Below are 16,756 nucleotides of genomic sequence, written 5' to 3'. Positions count from 1 at the left end.
CCAATTTGATTGGATACTATGATGCAGTCACAAAGGAACTGGATGCAGGGAATAACTTTGATATTATATACTTGGATCTTAGAAAGGCTTTTGATACTGTTGCACATGGAAGACTGCTGCACAAATTGGAGCAGTGTGACATTGGAGGCAAATTGCTGCTGTGGATAAAGGGGTGGCTGAGGGGGAGAAGACAGAGAGTGGTAATCAATGGACACTGCTCGTCATGGACTAATGTTATTAGTGGAGTCCCTCAGGGTTCAGTGTTGGGTCCATTGTTGTTTTCAGTATTTATAAATGATATTGATGATGTATATCAAGCTTAATGTCCAAGTTTGCAGATGATACAAAGGTTGGCAGGGTTGTTATGGACACTACTGACAGTATGCTGCTGCAACAGGATCTGGAAAGGTTGACCAGATGAGCTGAGAGGTGGCAAATGAAGTTTAACCTTGACAAATGTAAAGTACTACATATGGTTAACAGTAACCCCAGAGTAAAGTATCAACTCTGTGGTACTACACTGACAGTGGTAGAGAATGAAAGGGACCTGGGGGTGATTATGCAGGCAGATATGAAGTTTTCTGAGCAGTGTAGACAGGTGCAAGAGTAGCTCATGGTGTCTTCTCAATGATATACAGGAATTTTTCTAGAGAGATAAGGAGGTGATTATTCCCATGTATAAGGCAATGGTCAGGCCACACCTTGAGTACTGTATACAGGTCTGGAGGCCTCATTTCAAGAAAGATGTAGAGCTGCTGAAACTAGTACAGAGAAGGGCATCAAGATTAGTGAATGGAACAAAGGGTTGCTCTTACGAAGAAAGGCTTATGTTTTGCAAATTACAGTGTCTGGAGACTAGGCACTGGCGAGGTGATCTGATAGAGGTATATAAAGCCTTGAATGGTCTGAGCATGCTCAATGCTAATGGGATTCTTCCTCTTGCTCAGAAAAATCACCTGAGAGGGCATAAATTCTTATTGAGGAAAGACAGATGTAGAATAGATGTGCGGAAGTTTGACTTTAGCCAGCAGGTGGTTGGTTGGTGGAACAGACTTCCAGTCATTGTTGTGGAAGCTGATAGCCTAAATAAATTTAAGGCTCAGCTGGACAGGTATTTCGAACAAACGGAGGGGTGAAATGGGAGTGTTGTTTTTTTTTTTTTTTTTTTTGGCTGATGCTGCATAAGCTTGCTTTCTTGCATAAATATGCCTTTACTAATGCTAATGCTAATAATCTTTTTGTGTTTTTGGATCAGCTGATATCAAAGGGGAAAAAAAAAAAAAGTGAGAAAACAAGGTAATGGATAAAGTGGTGAAACTAGTCAATGCTATAGCTGATTTAGTAATGCATGCAGTTTCCTTAAGAGCACTTATAATGGAAAAAATCATTAAGTTAATTGATCAGTTTGGAAAAGGAGTAATTCCATTGAGGATTTGCCAAAAGGGACCAGAAAAAGTGCAGCACACATGGAAGCATATTTTTAATTAAAAGGTACACATCACCCATTATACATGTGAATTTGCTATACCAACAGAGATGAAGGTGAGGTATGTAAATTGTTGTTTGGTTTTCAGGAGCATTAGCAACTAAGGCCATATTGTTCCGGGGATATGCAGTGGTCATTCCCTGACCTTTCCGCATCCTCCGTATTTGGTGGTCACAGGCTCAAACCCCGGTCTAATCAAGAAGCGTGTGCTGCACACTGCTGCTCCTGCTTACCTGGCTAAGGATGCACCTGTATGTAAATTTAGTTCGTTCCTTATCTGCTAGCTATCATATGAATTAATTTCCGCATATTAAAGACATGCATTGCTTCTAGTATGTTGATCAAGAATCAAAAAATAAATAAATTACAAAGGGAATTTAGGAGTAAATGTCTCTTTTTTGTTTTTTTTCTGTTGTTGTTTTGGAACGTATTGTATCCAGAGAAAAAAATAAATAAATAAACTAGATAATGGATAAAGTGGCGAAGTTAATTAATTCTGAATCTGATTTAGTAGTAGTGCATGCAGATCTTTAAGTGCTCATGACAGAAAAAGTTGTCGATTTAGTTAATCAGTTCAGAAAAGGAGAAGAAAGAATTTTGAAACAACTACCTTGTAAGGTAGTTGTTTCAAAATTCTTTGTTTGTTGAAATGCAAGCAAATTCATAAAATTAACTGTTGAGTGGCTGTTGTACTTGTTTTATTGCATTATTATTATTATTGTACTTGTACATTAAACAATCTATTGCAATACTATGGGTGCACAAACAACCACCCAATTTTCCTATTCAGGAAGAATGGAGTACAAATGAGAGTTATTATAACTGTACTATAATTACTACACATTACTATTATTTTTAATAACTTAAACCACACAATTAGTAAAATATAAGAGCAAAAGTCTAAAATTTGTTTCTTGTGAGAGACAGCTTCAAAAAAAAAAAAAAAAAAAAAAAAAAAAAAATACACAAACTTTATCTTAAAGTCATGATTATAATGAGTTAATAAAAACTCCAAAACAAAGTTCATTATACAGGATGCCATTATGAACAAAGGAGCCATTCTGTTTTTATTTTGAATATATATTTTTAGTATTGATGAAGATTATTATTATTATTATCTTATATTATTTCTCCCTAATTGGGGCTTCTACCTTGTGACGGGTATTGCTACCAAGAACACAGGGTGGTTGTTGTTATGTCTGATGTTGGTCGAGGAACTCTCTGACTATCCTACAGGTGTTCAGTATTGCGACTTTCTGGAGTTCCTTGTAGGTGTTTGCTAAGAGACTATTTGCTGCTAGGCTGTTATGTAGGGTCTTTGGCACCATACCTGTGGTTGACATGATGATCGGGATGGTTATTACTTGTTGCATATGCCACATCTCTTTGATCTCCTGTCTTAGGTTCGTGTACTTCCTGATTTTTTCCCAATGGGTTTTCTGCAGGTTGTAAGTGTTAGGTACTGCTATGTCAATCAAATAGGTAGTCTTTTTCCTCTTGTCCACAAGGGTTATGTCCGTTCTGTTGTACGGGATTGTCCTATCCGTTATTATGGCGTGGTCCCAGTACAGCTTGTGGGTTGGGGGTCTCTAGTACTGCCTGGGGATTGTACTTGTAGTACGGTACACTTTCTTCGACCAACTGATATTTCTTTGCAAGCTTCTGATCTATTATCCTGGCTACCTGGTCGTGTCTATGAGTGTACTCAGTCTGGGTGATCACCTTGCATCCCGTGATGATGTGTTGGATTGTTTCTGAGGCCAGGTGGCATTGTCGACATGCGTCATCTAACACTCCCCAATTCACAAAGGGGGATCGAAGGGTGACACGAGTAATTACAGACCAGTTAGTTAACTTCTGTTCCGGGTAAAATAATGGAGTCACTATTTAAAGATGCATTGCAGGATCATCTAGACAAGACTGTTGCAATAATTCAGACACAGCACGGGTTTGTTAAGGGAAAGTCTTGTCTGACAAATTTGATAGGATATTATGATGTGGTTACAAAGGAACTGGATGCAAAAAATAATTTTGATATCATATATTTGGATTTCAGGAAAGCTTTTAACACTGTTGCGCATGAAAGACTATTGTACAAATTGGAGCAGAATGGTATTAAGGGTAAGTTGCTACAATGGATAAAAGGATAGTTAAGTGGGAGAAGACAGAGGGTGGTAATCAATGGGTGCTGCTCTTCGTGGACTAATGTTATTAGTGGAGTCCCACAGGGTTCGGTGTTGGGTCCACTGTTGTTTTGTATATTTATCAATGATATTGATGAAGGTATATCAGGCTTACTGTCCTCCACTTGGACAGTAATCAAAGACTGTCCTCCACTTGGACAGCAATCAAAGACAGTGGAGCAAGCTCCACTGTCTTTGATTTTTTGAACTGACCCCTCTGCCTAAGGCCTGAAAGCAAGTGACTTTATCCTGTGCCACATTCAATGTAATACGATTAATATTTCTCTGCGACATCATCCATTATTGGAGGTGGATCTGTTTAGCTTAGGCTTATGTCCAGTGGTAGTTCTTGCGAGTGACGCCAGATGGTACCACAATCTGCCTTAGCCACCACTCAGACCTTGGGGTAGGAGTGGCGGCTAAAACAGATGTCTTTTTATTATTATTATTATTATAGATAAAAATAAAATCTTAACAATAAATATTACTTTAAATCATGGTTTCATTAACAAATATGGTACAGTATGAACTTTAGTTAAATTAAGAAAGATTGGCATTAGCATTAGTAGAGGCATATGATGCAAGAAAGCAAGCTTATGCAGCATCAGCCAAAAAAAAAAAAAAAACTTCCACTTCACCCCTCCATTCCTTCAAAATAGCTGTCCAGCTGAGCCTTAAATTTATTTAGGCTATCAACTTCCACAACAAGGGATGGAAGTCTGTTCCACCAACCAACTAACCGTTGGCTAAAGGCAAATTTCCACACATCTATTCTACATCTGTCTTTCCTCAATTTAAATTTATGCTATCTCAGGTGATTATTTGAGCAAGAGGCAGAATCCCATCAGCATTGAGCATGCTCAAACCATTCAAATCTCTATACACCTCTATCAGATCACCTCGCCAGTGCCTAGTCGCCAGGTGGGAAGGAGCAGCAGTGCGTAGCACATGCTTCTTGATTAGACCGGGGTTCGAGCCCGTCACCACCAAATACGGAGTATGCGGAAAGGTCAAGGAATGACCACCGCATATCCCGGAGCAATATGGCCTTAGTTGCTAATGCTCCTAAAAACCAAATAACGAACGAACGAGTGCCTAGTCTCCAGACATTGTAATTTGCAAAACTTAAGCCTTTCTTTGTAAGAGCAACCCTTTGTTCCATTCACTAATCTTGTTGCCCTTCTCTGTACTCGTTCCAGTAGCTCTACATCCTTCTTGAAATGAGGCCTCCAGACCCGTATACAGTACTCAAGGTGTGGCCTGACCATTGCCTTATACAAGGGAATAATCACCTCCTTATCCCTGCTAGAAAAATTCCTGTATATCATTGATAAGACACCATGAGCTACTCTTGCAGCCCATCTGCACTGCTCAGAGAACTTTATATCTGCCTGCACAATTACCCACAAGTCCTTTTCATTCTCTACCACTGTCAGTGTAGTACCTGGGATTGCTGTTTCCCATATGTAGTACTTTACATTTATCAATGTTAAACTTCGTTTGCCACCTCTCAGCCCATCTGCTCAACGTTTCTAGATCCTGTTGCAGCAGGGTACTGTCATTAGTGTCCTTGACAACGCTGCCAACCTCCATATTGTCTGCAAACTTGGACATTAAGCTTGATATACCATCATCAATATTATTTATATATAGAGAAAACAATAATGGACCCAACACTGAACCCTGAAGGACTCCACTAGTAACATTAGTCTATGATGAGCAGTGTCCATTGATTACCACTCTCTGTCTTCTCCCCCTCAACCACCCCTTTATCCATAGCAGCAATTTGCCTCCAATGCCACACTGCTCCAATTTGTGCAGAAGTCTTCCATGTGCAACAGTATCAAAAGCCTTTCTAAGATCCAAGTATATAATATCAAAGTTATTCCCTGCATTCAGTTCTTTTGTGACTGCATCATAGTATCCAATCAAATTGGTCAGGCAAGACTTCTCCTTAGCAAAACCATGCTGTGTCCGAGCTATAACTGAAGTCTTGTCTAAATGCTCCTGCAGTGCTTCTTTAATCAGTGCCTCCATTAATTTTCCGGGAACAGAAGTTAAACTCACAGGTCTATAATTACTTGTGTCAGCCTTTGATCCTCCTTTGTGAATTGAGATCATATTTGCACATCTCCAGTCTATGGGTACCTCCCCTGAATCCAAGGAAGCTCTCATAATTATGGCTAAGGGTTTGCTTACTTCCTTTGCTGCCTCCTTTAATATAACTGGATCCCATCCACCCCAGGGGCCTTTCTTGTGTTTATCTTCAACGATTTCTCCTCCACTTTACTCTCAGTTATTACAAGATTATCTAGCTTATTGCCAGAGTTGAATACACCTCTGGCATTCCCCTCACTGAATAACTCCTCATGTGTGAATGTTTGATTAACCTCATGTGTGATTAACCAATAAAGCATAATATATTTTTTTCTGAAATATTATTATAAAAAAAAAAAAAAAAATTATCACCAAATAGAAAAGTGTTTAAATTTTCTTGGTATTGCTCCAGTAAACAGCAGTTGTCATTTTATTCTCAATCACAAAAAGTTCCGATACTGACCATATTCAGAATTATATTCAAAATAACAGTTTTGATATGTAATACACTACTTGTAATGTTCTCTTCACTTCTGAAACATATGCAATATAACATTTTTCAATGATCAACAGTTATTTCTTTTTTTATCTCCTTATTACCAGCAAAATTTTGTCCTCTTAGCTCCTGTTTTAAGGTTGGGAACACCTAAAGCCTGGCATGAGGGAAGAACTGGGTTATAGAACTTTATATTCTATAAAACTTCAAAACACAAGGTTAAACTGTTATGTAAGTTAGTATTCCTAACATGGCAGGCCTACCATCCATCTGCGGCTTCTTAAATTGCCAGTGTGACCAGTCTCAGAATGCTTCAAACATCCTCATAATTGTTATTCACTTATTAATTTTAGAGGTAAACTCTAAATACTAATAATATGACAATACATGAAAACTACGTTGATAGCTTCACAAAAAATGGAACAAAAATCTGTGCAAAAAAAATTAGATTAAAGTAAATATTCAAATAGATATTGAAAATTCAATATTAATGAAATAACACTTAAGCTGATTTTTAATAGCATCAGAAACAATTTGAAATATAGTTCTGTATTCAAAATTATCAGAATTAACTTACATTATTTTTGAAAAGCTGGAAGGAATGTACAATTAGCTGTTGAGTATCATCCATAGCTTTTTCAACGTCGGGAATAGCAATTATAGGGAAAGTTTCATCTCCCAATCTCATATGTAACAGAAAGACCACAAACAGTTCAGCAGTGAGATATAAAGCAGTATGAAGGAATGGATGCCCTATAACAAGATAAGAATTTGTACTGTATCAATCTAAATTAAATATTAAAATTCACTCAAAAACACAACAAAAGAAAAAAAAAAAAAACAAAAAACAATGGTATATATAATCAGTAAATAAACATAAAATGCATATCAAGTAATTAAATTTTATGTTGTTGTTTGGTTTTTAGGAGCATTAGCAACTAAGGCCATATTGCTCCGGGGTATGAGGTGGTTATTCCCTGACCTTTCCGCATCCTCCGTATTTGGTGGTGACGGGCTCGAACCCCGGTCTAATCAAGAAGTGTGTGCTACGCACTGCTGCTCCTTCCCACCTGGCTACAGAGGCGCCAAATTTTATGTTGTAAAAATAAAGGAATGAACAGACAATTCAGTAATTCCCCTCTCTCTCTCGTGATGTTACTAACCAAATGTGAAATAATGATTTTTATGTTTGATATTTATATAAGCCCAGCTATCCAGAATGTATTGGGGGTTACACAATATATTCTGTTATCCATTAACAATGCACTGTAGAAATCTTTCAACAAACAAAACTTTTTCATAAAATTATCATATTTTTCATTTCTTTGCTGTCTAACCACGAGCCTCTCTAATGACCATGTGATTGTTTAGTGTGTCTATTGTGCACTGTCAGCTTAATTCTTCACCTAAGAAGTATGGGACTAAAAAAGTCCAAGCTCTCCATCACTAATTATGGATGAATTAACCTTACTCTCAAATAGCAACAGACAATACCATGACATTACCTCTCTATGCCATAAATTAACTATTGTTACTTCAGAGTAGAGCACCATAAGAACTTTCTAGGGGGAACTCACCACCTCGGGGGTGCCTCTGTAGCTAGGTGGGCAGGAACAGCAGTGCGTACCACACGCTTCTTGATTAGACCAGAGTTCGAGCCCGTAACCACCAAATACAGAGTGTACGGAAAGGTCAGGGAATGATCACTGCACATCCCTGGAGCAATATGGCCTTGTTTGTTTGTTTGTTATTTGGTTTTTAGGAGCATTAGAAACTAAGACCATATTGCTCCGGGATATGCAGTGCTCATTCCCTGACCTTTCCGCATCCTCCGTATTTGGTGGTGACAGGCTCGAACCCCGGTCTAATCAAGAAGCGTGTGCTGCGCACTGCTGCTCCTTCCTACCTGGCTACGAGGCGCTGCCTTAGTTGCTAATGCTCCTGAAAACCAAATAACAAACAAACACCACCTCGGGTACTGATTTTCATAGAAATAAAACAAAGATTATACACATATTTCCTAGTTGATTTTTTTTTTTTTTGTTTAATTACTAATTATTGTAATAGCCTTATTTTCTGCTATTTTTCATTGCAAATGTATAGTACTACTCTGGGACTAACCTAATGTACTTTTTTTGTAATTAATTACTAATTAGTTCCATTATGGGTTAACCTCAGGTCCAAAACATCATTTTTAATTTTGTTCCTATGGAAAATTCAAAACAACCAATTTAAAAACAAACTTTTGGAACACAACATATTCATCAGTTGGGTTGTGGTGCAATTCTTTTCTTGAATGATGATATGATTACCACACACAATCATCTTCACTGTTTTTGAAAATGCACTCAAAACCTATGTTGGTATTGTTATGTTTATTTCCAAATTGGAAATATTTATTTGTTATTTGGTTTTTTTTTTAGGAGCATTAGCAACTAAGGCCATATTGCTCCGGGGATATGCGGTGGTCATTCCCTGATCTTTCTGCATCCTCCGTATTAGGTGGTCACAGGCTCGAACCCCAGTCTAAATCAAGAAGCGTGTGCTACACACTGCTGCTCCTGCCCACCTGGCTATGGAGGCGCCAATTGGAAATATTTACATAATGGTGTCAAACATTTCATGGTATTTTCTTACCACTTCTTTAATGATGGCTGTCCTTGCAATATCACCATCACAAAAATTCACTTTGGTCACAAGGACTTGTTTTTAATTCCACAGCCTTGGTGAGTTTTCTGGTGATTCTTTCATGCCTATTAAGAAGTCAGATGATGCTATTTTCATAGATGATCTAAAGTATTCCTTGAATGACATGATGTGTAGGTAAACTATGTTGTTTGAAGATAATAAAGCACTCATAACAATACCAACATCGGTTTTTTTCTGAATTGGAAATATGTATATAATGAGATCAAGCGTTTCATGGTATTTTCTTACCACTCCTTTAGTGACAGCTGTCTTTGCAATATCACTGTCACAAAAGGTCACTTCAATCACAAGAACTTGGTTTTTAACAAGTTCTTTTAGCCAAAGTGATTTTTGTAATGGTGATATTGCAAAGACAGCTGTCACAAGAACTTGTTAAAAAAACAAGTTATTTCTTATGACAAAAGTGATCTTTTGTGATGGTGATATTGCAAAGACAGCTGTCACAAGAACTTGTTCTTTTAACAAGTAATCTTTTGTGACCGAAGTAATCTTTTATGATGATATTGTAAAGACAGCTGTCACTGAAGAAGTGGTAAGAAAATACCATGAAATGTTTTGACCCCATTAGGTACATATTTCCAATTTAAAAATAAACATAATACCAATGTAGGTTTTGAGTGCTTTATTATCTTCAAACAACACAGTTTACCCACACATTATGCTACTCAATGAACACCTTGAATTAGCTTCCTTTCATAGTATTCTCCACCCCCATCTCACCACATATTGTCATCATAGCCCTTTATAAAATTTTGAGAAAAATACTATGGGGGGGGGGGGGGTGGAAGAGAAGAGAGGAAGATAAATAAAAAAAAGTTTATTCTAGCTTGATTTAAATACCCATCATATTTTTATCACATTTGCTATTCCAAGTTCATTTGTAGTACAATGTAAATGCAGAGTGTAGTCCTTGCCATTACAAAAAACTAGTTTCTGTAACAGCAAGGCATATACTCCACTTTCACAATGAATGAAAGTGGAGTGTATGCCTTGAATTTATTTGTAGTGCATTGCCTTGGAAATGCACTACAAATAAACTTTGAATAACAACTGTAATAAAATGTGATAGATATTTAATTCAAGCAAGAATAAATGTTCTCAATTTTTTTTTACTATATTTTTCTCAAAAAATTTCAAAATTTCATAACTGGTTATGATGATAATTTGATTATCACACAACCACTGCTGTGGGTAGAGAAGTGAATCAACTGCCTCTCATAGTTATCTCCCCCCAAATACACATCAGGTTGCTACCATATTTTCTCAAATACCCCATATACATTTTTCCTAAAAAAAAAAGTAAAAATGGAACCAAAACTTTGGGTACACAGTTTATTTGAGAATTTAATCTGAAGCTTGAACAAATAAAAGTAAGTTTTTATTTGACTATCCTGCCATAGACTAAATGAAGTATTTTATTCATTATCAATACAGTAAACCCCCACTATTTGATGGGGTTACGTTCCTGAGAAATGCCGCGAATACTGAGTTATGGCTCCCATAGTAATAAAGGGGTTCCGCTCCAAAGTATGAAATATATAAGAAAAACTAGTCTAAAATTTTGTCTATGTATGTATTATATGTACCTTCATAATATAACATTAATAAATAAATGTACATAGACAGTACATAGTGAAATGCAAGCATATGGCATCAAAATGAAAATAAGAAACAATTTAATATTAAATGTAATATTTATTAGAAATTTCAAACAAATCTTTCAAACCAGCACCTTTGCTAACTAAAAAACTTATCCCGCCAGTGCTATCACCAGTTTCGCTAAAGTTTTGCCTTTTCACGAGCGTATTTAACAGAATTTTATTTTATTTTAAGTTCGGTCTTCTATCCTCAGATTTAAAGCTTTTTTCATTTTTTCTAATTTAACATCATGAGTTACAAAGCAAATTTTTGAAACAATTAGCGCATTTTCACGGACACTATGGTGGATTTTTTCTTCCGATTTCTTGATTGATCGTACCGTTGACTCATTGATTTTATAATGTTTTGCCACTGAAGAGACACTTTCACCATTAGAAATTTTATTTAATAACTCAATTTTATTCGCCTTCAAATCAAAGTGAAATCAAAGTGATAAGGTGATGACCTTCTTATCAAATAAGGTCATCACCTTCTTTGATCTTTTCACATTTCCCTTGTTATTCGTAGCCATATTTTTGTATGGGTTAGAAAGAACTTGTTCCCAATAAAGTCACTTTCTTCCATTAACACACTCGAAAAAGTCTGTTTTACACTGCAAAACGGTAGATTTATCACTTTTGTAAATATCAATTTATAAATTGATAAATTTATTCAATTTATAAGCATATAAATTAAAAGCAAACGACGAAACCTTCCATGACAAGCGCATAACACATACTGAACAAGGATTAGCGAGAAACATCCACGCTCGCGATTTTGTCACCCCTCTCCCCCCCACCCACTGAGCACTGTTTTGACTGGGAAAGATAATTTTAGCCACACCCATGTTTTTATGGCGGCAAATGTTCACGGCGCTTTAAAATTCACATTTTTTTAGGTTTCATTTTATATTAAATCAGCGACCGCGAATAGCGGGGGTTTACTGTATTTATTAAAGCATGACTTGGAATGCTGTACTGCATAAAAAGGTAGTCTCTCTATCTTTTAGCAATTCATTATATTCACTGCTCAATGACAAGATAATGGAGTAATGAATAAAGGTTCATTTCGTGCAGCTTGAGATTCTTTCTAAGTTTGGTTGGCACTGCTTTTCCAATGAATACAATCTATAGGGTATTTTGTTTATGTTCAGCCAAACAAGAGTGCTAAAGGCATGTGCTTACAATCTTTCACAGTTATTGAAAAACTGGAAATAATTCAAGAGGTATAAAAAATTATAAATAATGCTGCTGGCAAAAGAACTGTGGTGTATGGCTTATTCAACAGTATGAGGTATTCAAAAATATACAATAATCCTAATACAGTCTTCTGGCCACATGAAATGTGCTCATGGGCTGATTTGCATGTCGTGCAGGTGAAAAAAACCTGGAATAACTCATGGAGGAAATCCATGCTCCTTCTGCCTGACAGCTAATTACAGTCCTGAATAAACCTAAACAATTTCTCCAGTCACAGATGAGAATTGATCCCAGACCTCACAAAATGAGTGGCAGGTGGCAACAAATCACCAATACTATGCTATCATGGAGGACATAATGGATCATAAACTAGTTATCTGAAATTTTGTCATGAGCTTTCTGGTTTTTAAAAAGGCCAAATAACTTGATAAAGAGATCTGATTCTTCAGAAGCAAGGAAAATAAATTATATCTATTAGTGTAGGCATATCCTATTGGAATGGAATAGGCATAATGCTTGTGTATCAATCATATGAAGAAATAAATTATAATAAAATCCAGAATCTTAAACTTTTTAAATACAGTGCAACCTCAATATAATGCATCTCTTCATACTACAGTTGCAGATATATCACAAGTATATTTCACCAAAAGCAATTATGGATATACAAGTATATTTCATAAATCCCCAAAAGGAATTATGAAAAAAAAAAAAAAGTAGTATGTTCAAAGAACTAGCAATTTCATATTGGAAACTGGAAAAAGTGAATACAGTAGACTGTCGAAATAGCGGCACCCCAAATAACAGCACATTGAGATCGGATGTATACAAAGAGCGCAGATGTTTTGTAGTGCCGAAAAAAGAAAATGGCAAGTCACGCAATTACTGTATTTGTTTATGTTCACCATTTTAAAAGTGAATTCTGTACTGACATCATGGATTATAGAGCTGTTTTACATTTATTTTAAATTAAAAACCCCTCACTATGGCTCCTAAAGTTAATAAATCTCACACAGAGAAGAAAACATTAAAACTTGGTGACAAACTTGATATAATCCATACTATTACATTAGAGTCACTTGGAAAGTTAATTCATATACCCATGTGTATTGTGTCTGCAAATTGCATGTATTCGCTGCTCGATTTGCCTGTTTTGCTGGACGAAAAACACTAGTTTCTGGGGGGGGGGGGACCTTGCTATCTATGACTGAGACCCACTAACTGAGCCAGAATGAAAACAACCTATAAAAGTTCCTCGCGTCATCAATGGGATTTGAACCCGGGCCTTTTCCACCCATTGTGGGGAGGACAGTGACAATACCACTGTGCTACCCGTGCAGACTAAATTTGATATAATAAAGAAAATAGGCATAAGCAGAAGTGTATTAATGGCAGAATATAACATTGGATCATTAACACGTTTGCTTTTTTATGTTGTGCAGTTAATAAAATTGCATTCTTAATCTTTCTATTTCTTATTTGGCCTCATTTTTGGCCGCATTAAATACATTAAAAATAAAACTTTCCAGATAACGGAAAAATCAAAATAACGGCACCTTGAATCCTCGAAGGTGCCGTTATTCTGAAAGTCTACTGTACTATATATATGCATATCTACTGTACATCCTACTACCGTATTTCCAAGTGCGCGGGGGATTAACTTAAAATTGGCTGTACATTTGCTTCAATATATTCAGTTGCAGAGTACTTTTTGTAAACAGGACTCCTCAGAGACTAATTACCATAGACACCCAGTGTTTCCCCCCCAACTAGTGATGCAATAAAAAAGTATATCAGTGGAATGTTAATTACAAACAGCTACCTCTGGAGGGGAATACAGCTACCATTTGTCAAGTGCACTACATTAGTTACAAAGTAAATTTTTGTAAACTGCTGCACATGACATCCTTTGGAGATGGAAGGCTCATCATGAGATATATCAGGTCAGTCTTGTAGGCAAATCTGCATTTGGTGACATTACATCAGCAGAAGCATTTCCTGAATTTCTGTGTAATGTGATTCAAGATGGTGAATTCACAGATGAACAGTTGTACAACTGTGATGAAACAGTGCTGTATTACAAACTTCTTCCTGACAAGTCAATGGATATTAAAATGGCATCCACAAAGCGGGCACAAAAACTAACAAAGTGAGAATTACTGTGTTACTATGCACAAACAAAAAACAAAACTGAAAATCAAAAGCTAAAGCCATTGTGCATTGGTAAAAGTTGAAGTCCCCAGTGTTTTAAGCATATCAACATGAAATCTCTCCCTGTGATTTATAAAACAGCTCCAATGTTTTGATGATGAGTGATATTTTTGCTTCATGGTTTAAAAGTGTGTTAGTAACATCAGCAAGGCACCACTTGCTTTCCAAGACACTTGAAGAAAAGTCTCTGTTACCGTTGGATAACTTCCCAGCTCATCCTTCAGCTGATGTCCTGAAATTGAAAGATAGGAAGATCAGAGTCACATTTCTGCTAAGTAACACAACTGCACTTATTTGGCCCATGGATCAGGACAGTGATCGTGCCTTCAAAATCTACCACCATGGTGAAATCAGAAATTCAAGTTCTAGAATTTCTGAAAACATTAACACTGAAAAATGTTTCATACCGTATTGGATTAGCGTGGGAGAAAGTAAGCACAACAGGCAATTGAAAACTGTTGGAAAAAACGTACTGGAAAAGACGAGAGCACTAATAATAACCTTGAATTAGCAGTATTTTCAGAAAAAGAAACAAAAGCTGCTTGTAACATACTAAATGGCGGTCTTGGAGCAACTGACCTGGCTGCTTGACTTGAGGTGGATACAGAAGCTGCAGTTGTGCATTATCTGAGTGAGGAAGAAATCATGAACAATGGAAAGACAACTGACAGACAGAAGGCCAGTGGCACAGGGAGTGACTCAGAAGATAATATGGATGACTTGTGTAAGGAAAAAAGCACCAGAAATGAGCAAAGTGCTTGAAAACATTAATGAGGTGATGGCATGGTTAGAACAGAGTGATAGTGAACATCTTCATTTAATACATCTGACCCCTATTAAGAATTATGTGGTGAAAAACTGTCATCAACTCTGGTAAACTAAATTACATCTATTTCAGAATGGATGCATTAAATGTTAGTCCATAACAGCATTGTGTATTAGTAGAATGTATAGGGAATAATATAATCTTTAATACTTTATGTCTTTTAGTGTGTATACTCATAAATCATACTAAGTAAAGCATATCTTTCTATACATTAAAATAATTTTCCTCCTAGTGATATTTATTCAGCCAATGGGAGAAGAGAGATGCGGGCTACAGGGTAATACGCAACAAATACTAAAATACGTAACAGAAGCTTGTTTTACTGTGGTAAAACAAGCTTCTGTTTTAAGCATGGTCATTCACTATGTTTATCTAACATGACCACGCGGTACCATTCTTGATTTCCATATGTAACATATTTATGTATTCATAGCAGAGGAAGAGACACACACACACAGAGTGTTGAAAGCTTCTGCAAGTATTATTTTACTTTATCAAAAGAAGTGAGCACAGCAAGCAGGGGTGAAGCCCTCTAGTTTATATTTTAAAAAAAACTAGGGAAAAAATTATAAAATTTTTTTAAGCTATAATGCACTTCACTTTAATACCTGCTTTATAAGTTATTGCCTGACATCTGAATTATAATATTGAGGTTACACTGTATTTTAAAATAAGCAAATGAATATGTCTTCTACTACAGATTATGTAATCCCACGGTACACATACATTTCAGGTCACATTCACTCCATTTTTATTATTGCATTAAAATAGTTACTCCTTTCTCTCCTATATTTTCACATGTTTCCATGTTGTAATTAGTTTGGTTTTTTTTTTTTTTTTAGGAGCATTAGCAACTAAGGCCATATTACTCCAGGATATGCGGTGGTCATTCCCTGACCATTCCGCATCCTCCGTATTTGGTGGTGACGGGCTCGAAACCTAGTCTAATCAAGAAGCGTGTGCAACGCACTGCTGCTCCTTCCCACCTAGCTAGGCAGGCGCCATTTTGTAATTAGTAAAATAGTTACCCCTTTCTCACTTGTTCTATTTTATAATGCTGAATCCCCACATTTTCTAGAAAAGGTCGAGCAAAACAGTTTATATTAAATAGAAACATGAACTAAGTTTTGGAAGGTTCATGCATCCCTGCATAATTTATAATAAGCAATGAACTTGCTTTATCAATATTTGTTTTTACTGAGCAGTTAATGAAAAAGTGTATCAGAGTGAGTATGCAAACAGAAGATATTGAGAAGGCATGGGGAATATGCATGTCACGTGCATGTTTTTATTACTGTAAACTTCTCGCCTCCCCACTGTCAACAAAGGATATGATGAAATATCTACAGAAATTGTATGTGAGTTCTTTAGTAGAATTATTCAGCCTGCCAGCCTACAATGGAACAGAACGTTAGCATGCCTTCAAAACCTACTATCATGGTAAACTCAGAAATTCAAGGTTTAAAATTCATGGTTTAATTTCTAGAATTTCTGAAAACATTAACACTGAAAGATGTTTCATACAATACTGAATTAACGTGGGCACAACACGCTAAGCACAAGTAGCACAAGAAAGTAAGCACGACAGCAACTGAAAACTACTGGAAAAAATGTATTGGAAAAGATGAGAGCACAAGTTTGTTTGCCAGTGGCATAGGATGATTGCTGATAACATGCACCACTGAGAAAAATGTTACATGTACCAGTGATTGCTGAAGGTTGGCAGCACAATTCAGATTAATTTTTAGTAATATAAAGCATTATTACTCTAATTATACATTACAAAATAATCACATTAAATGTAATTCAAAGAAAATATATTCTTTTTTCAAACTCATTATTTCAGAGAAAATTAGTTAAAAAATTGTACACAATACTGCCATAAATACTGTCACATGTGTTTCCGCATGT

General features: G+C 36.3%; 1 protein-coding gene across 1 annotated transcript in view; it reads right to left on the bottom strand.

The window, feature by feature from the left end:
- Positions 1 to 16,756, bottom strand: part of LOC150080137 (uncharacterized) — a 193,249-nt gene that overhangs the window by 80,054 nt on the left and 96,439 nt on the right. Inside the window, exon 11 of the mRNA XM_090380625.1 lies at positions 6,840 to 7,015. Coding sequence (XP_090236751.1) covers positions 6,840 to 7,015 — 176 coding nt within the window. The remainder of the gene's footprint in view (positions 1 to 6,839; positions 7,016 to 16,756) is intronic.

Source organism: Mastigoproctus giganteus, chromosome 9, assembly GCF_048544385.1.
Source record: "Mastigoproctus giganteus isolate SK-2022 chromosome 9, ASM4854438v1, whole genome shotgun sequence".
NCBI lineage: Eukaryota > Metazoa > Arthropoda > Arachnida > Uropygi > Thelyphonidae > Mastigoproctus > Mastigoproctus giganteus.
This window is presented reverse-complemented; position numbering and strand designations above follow the sequence as displayed.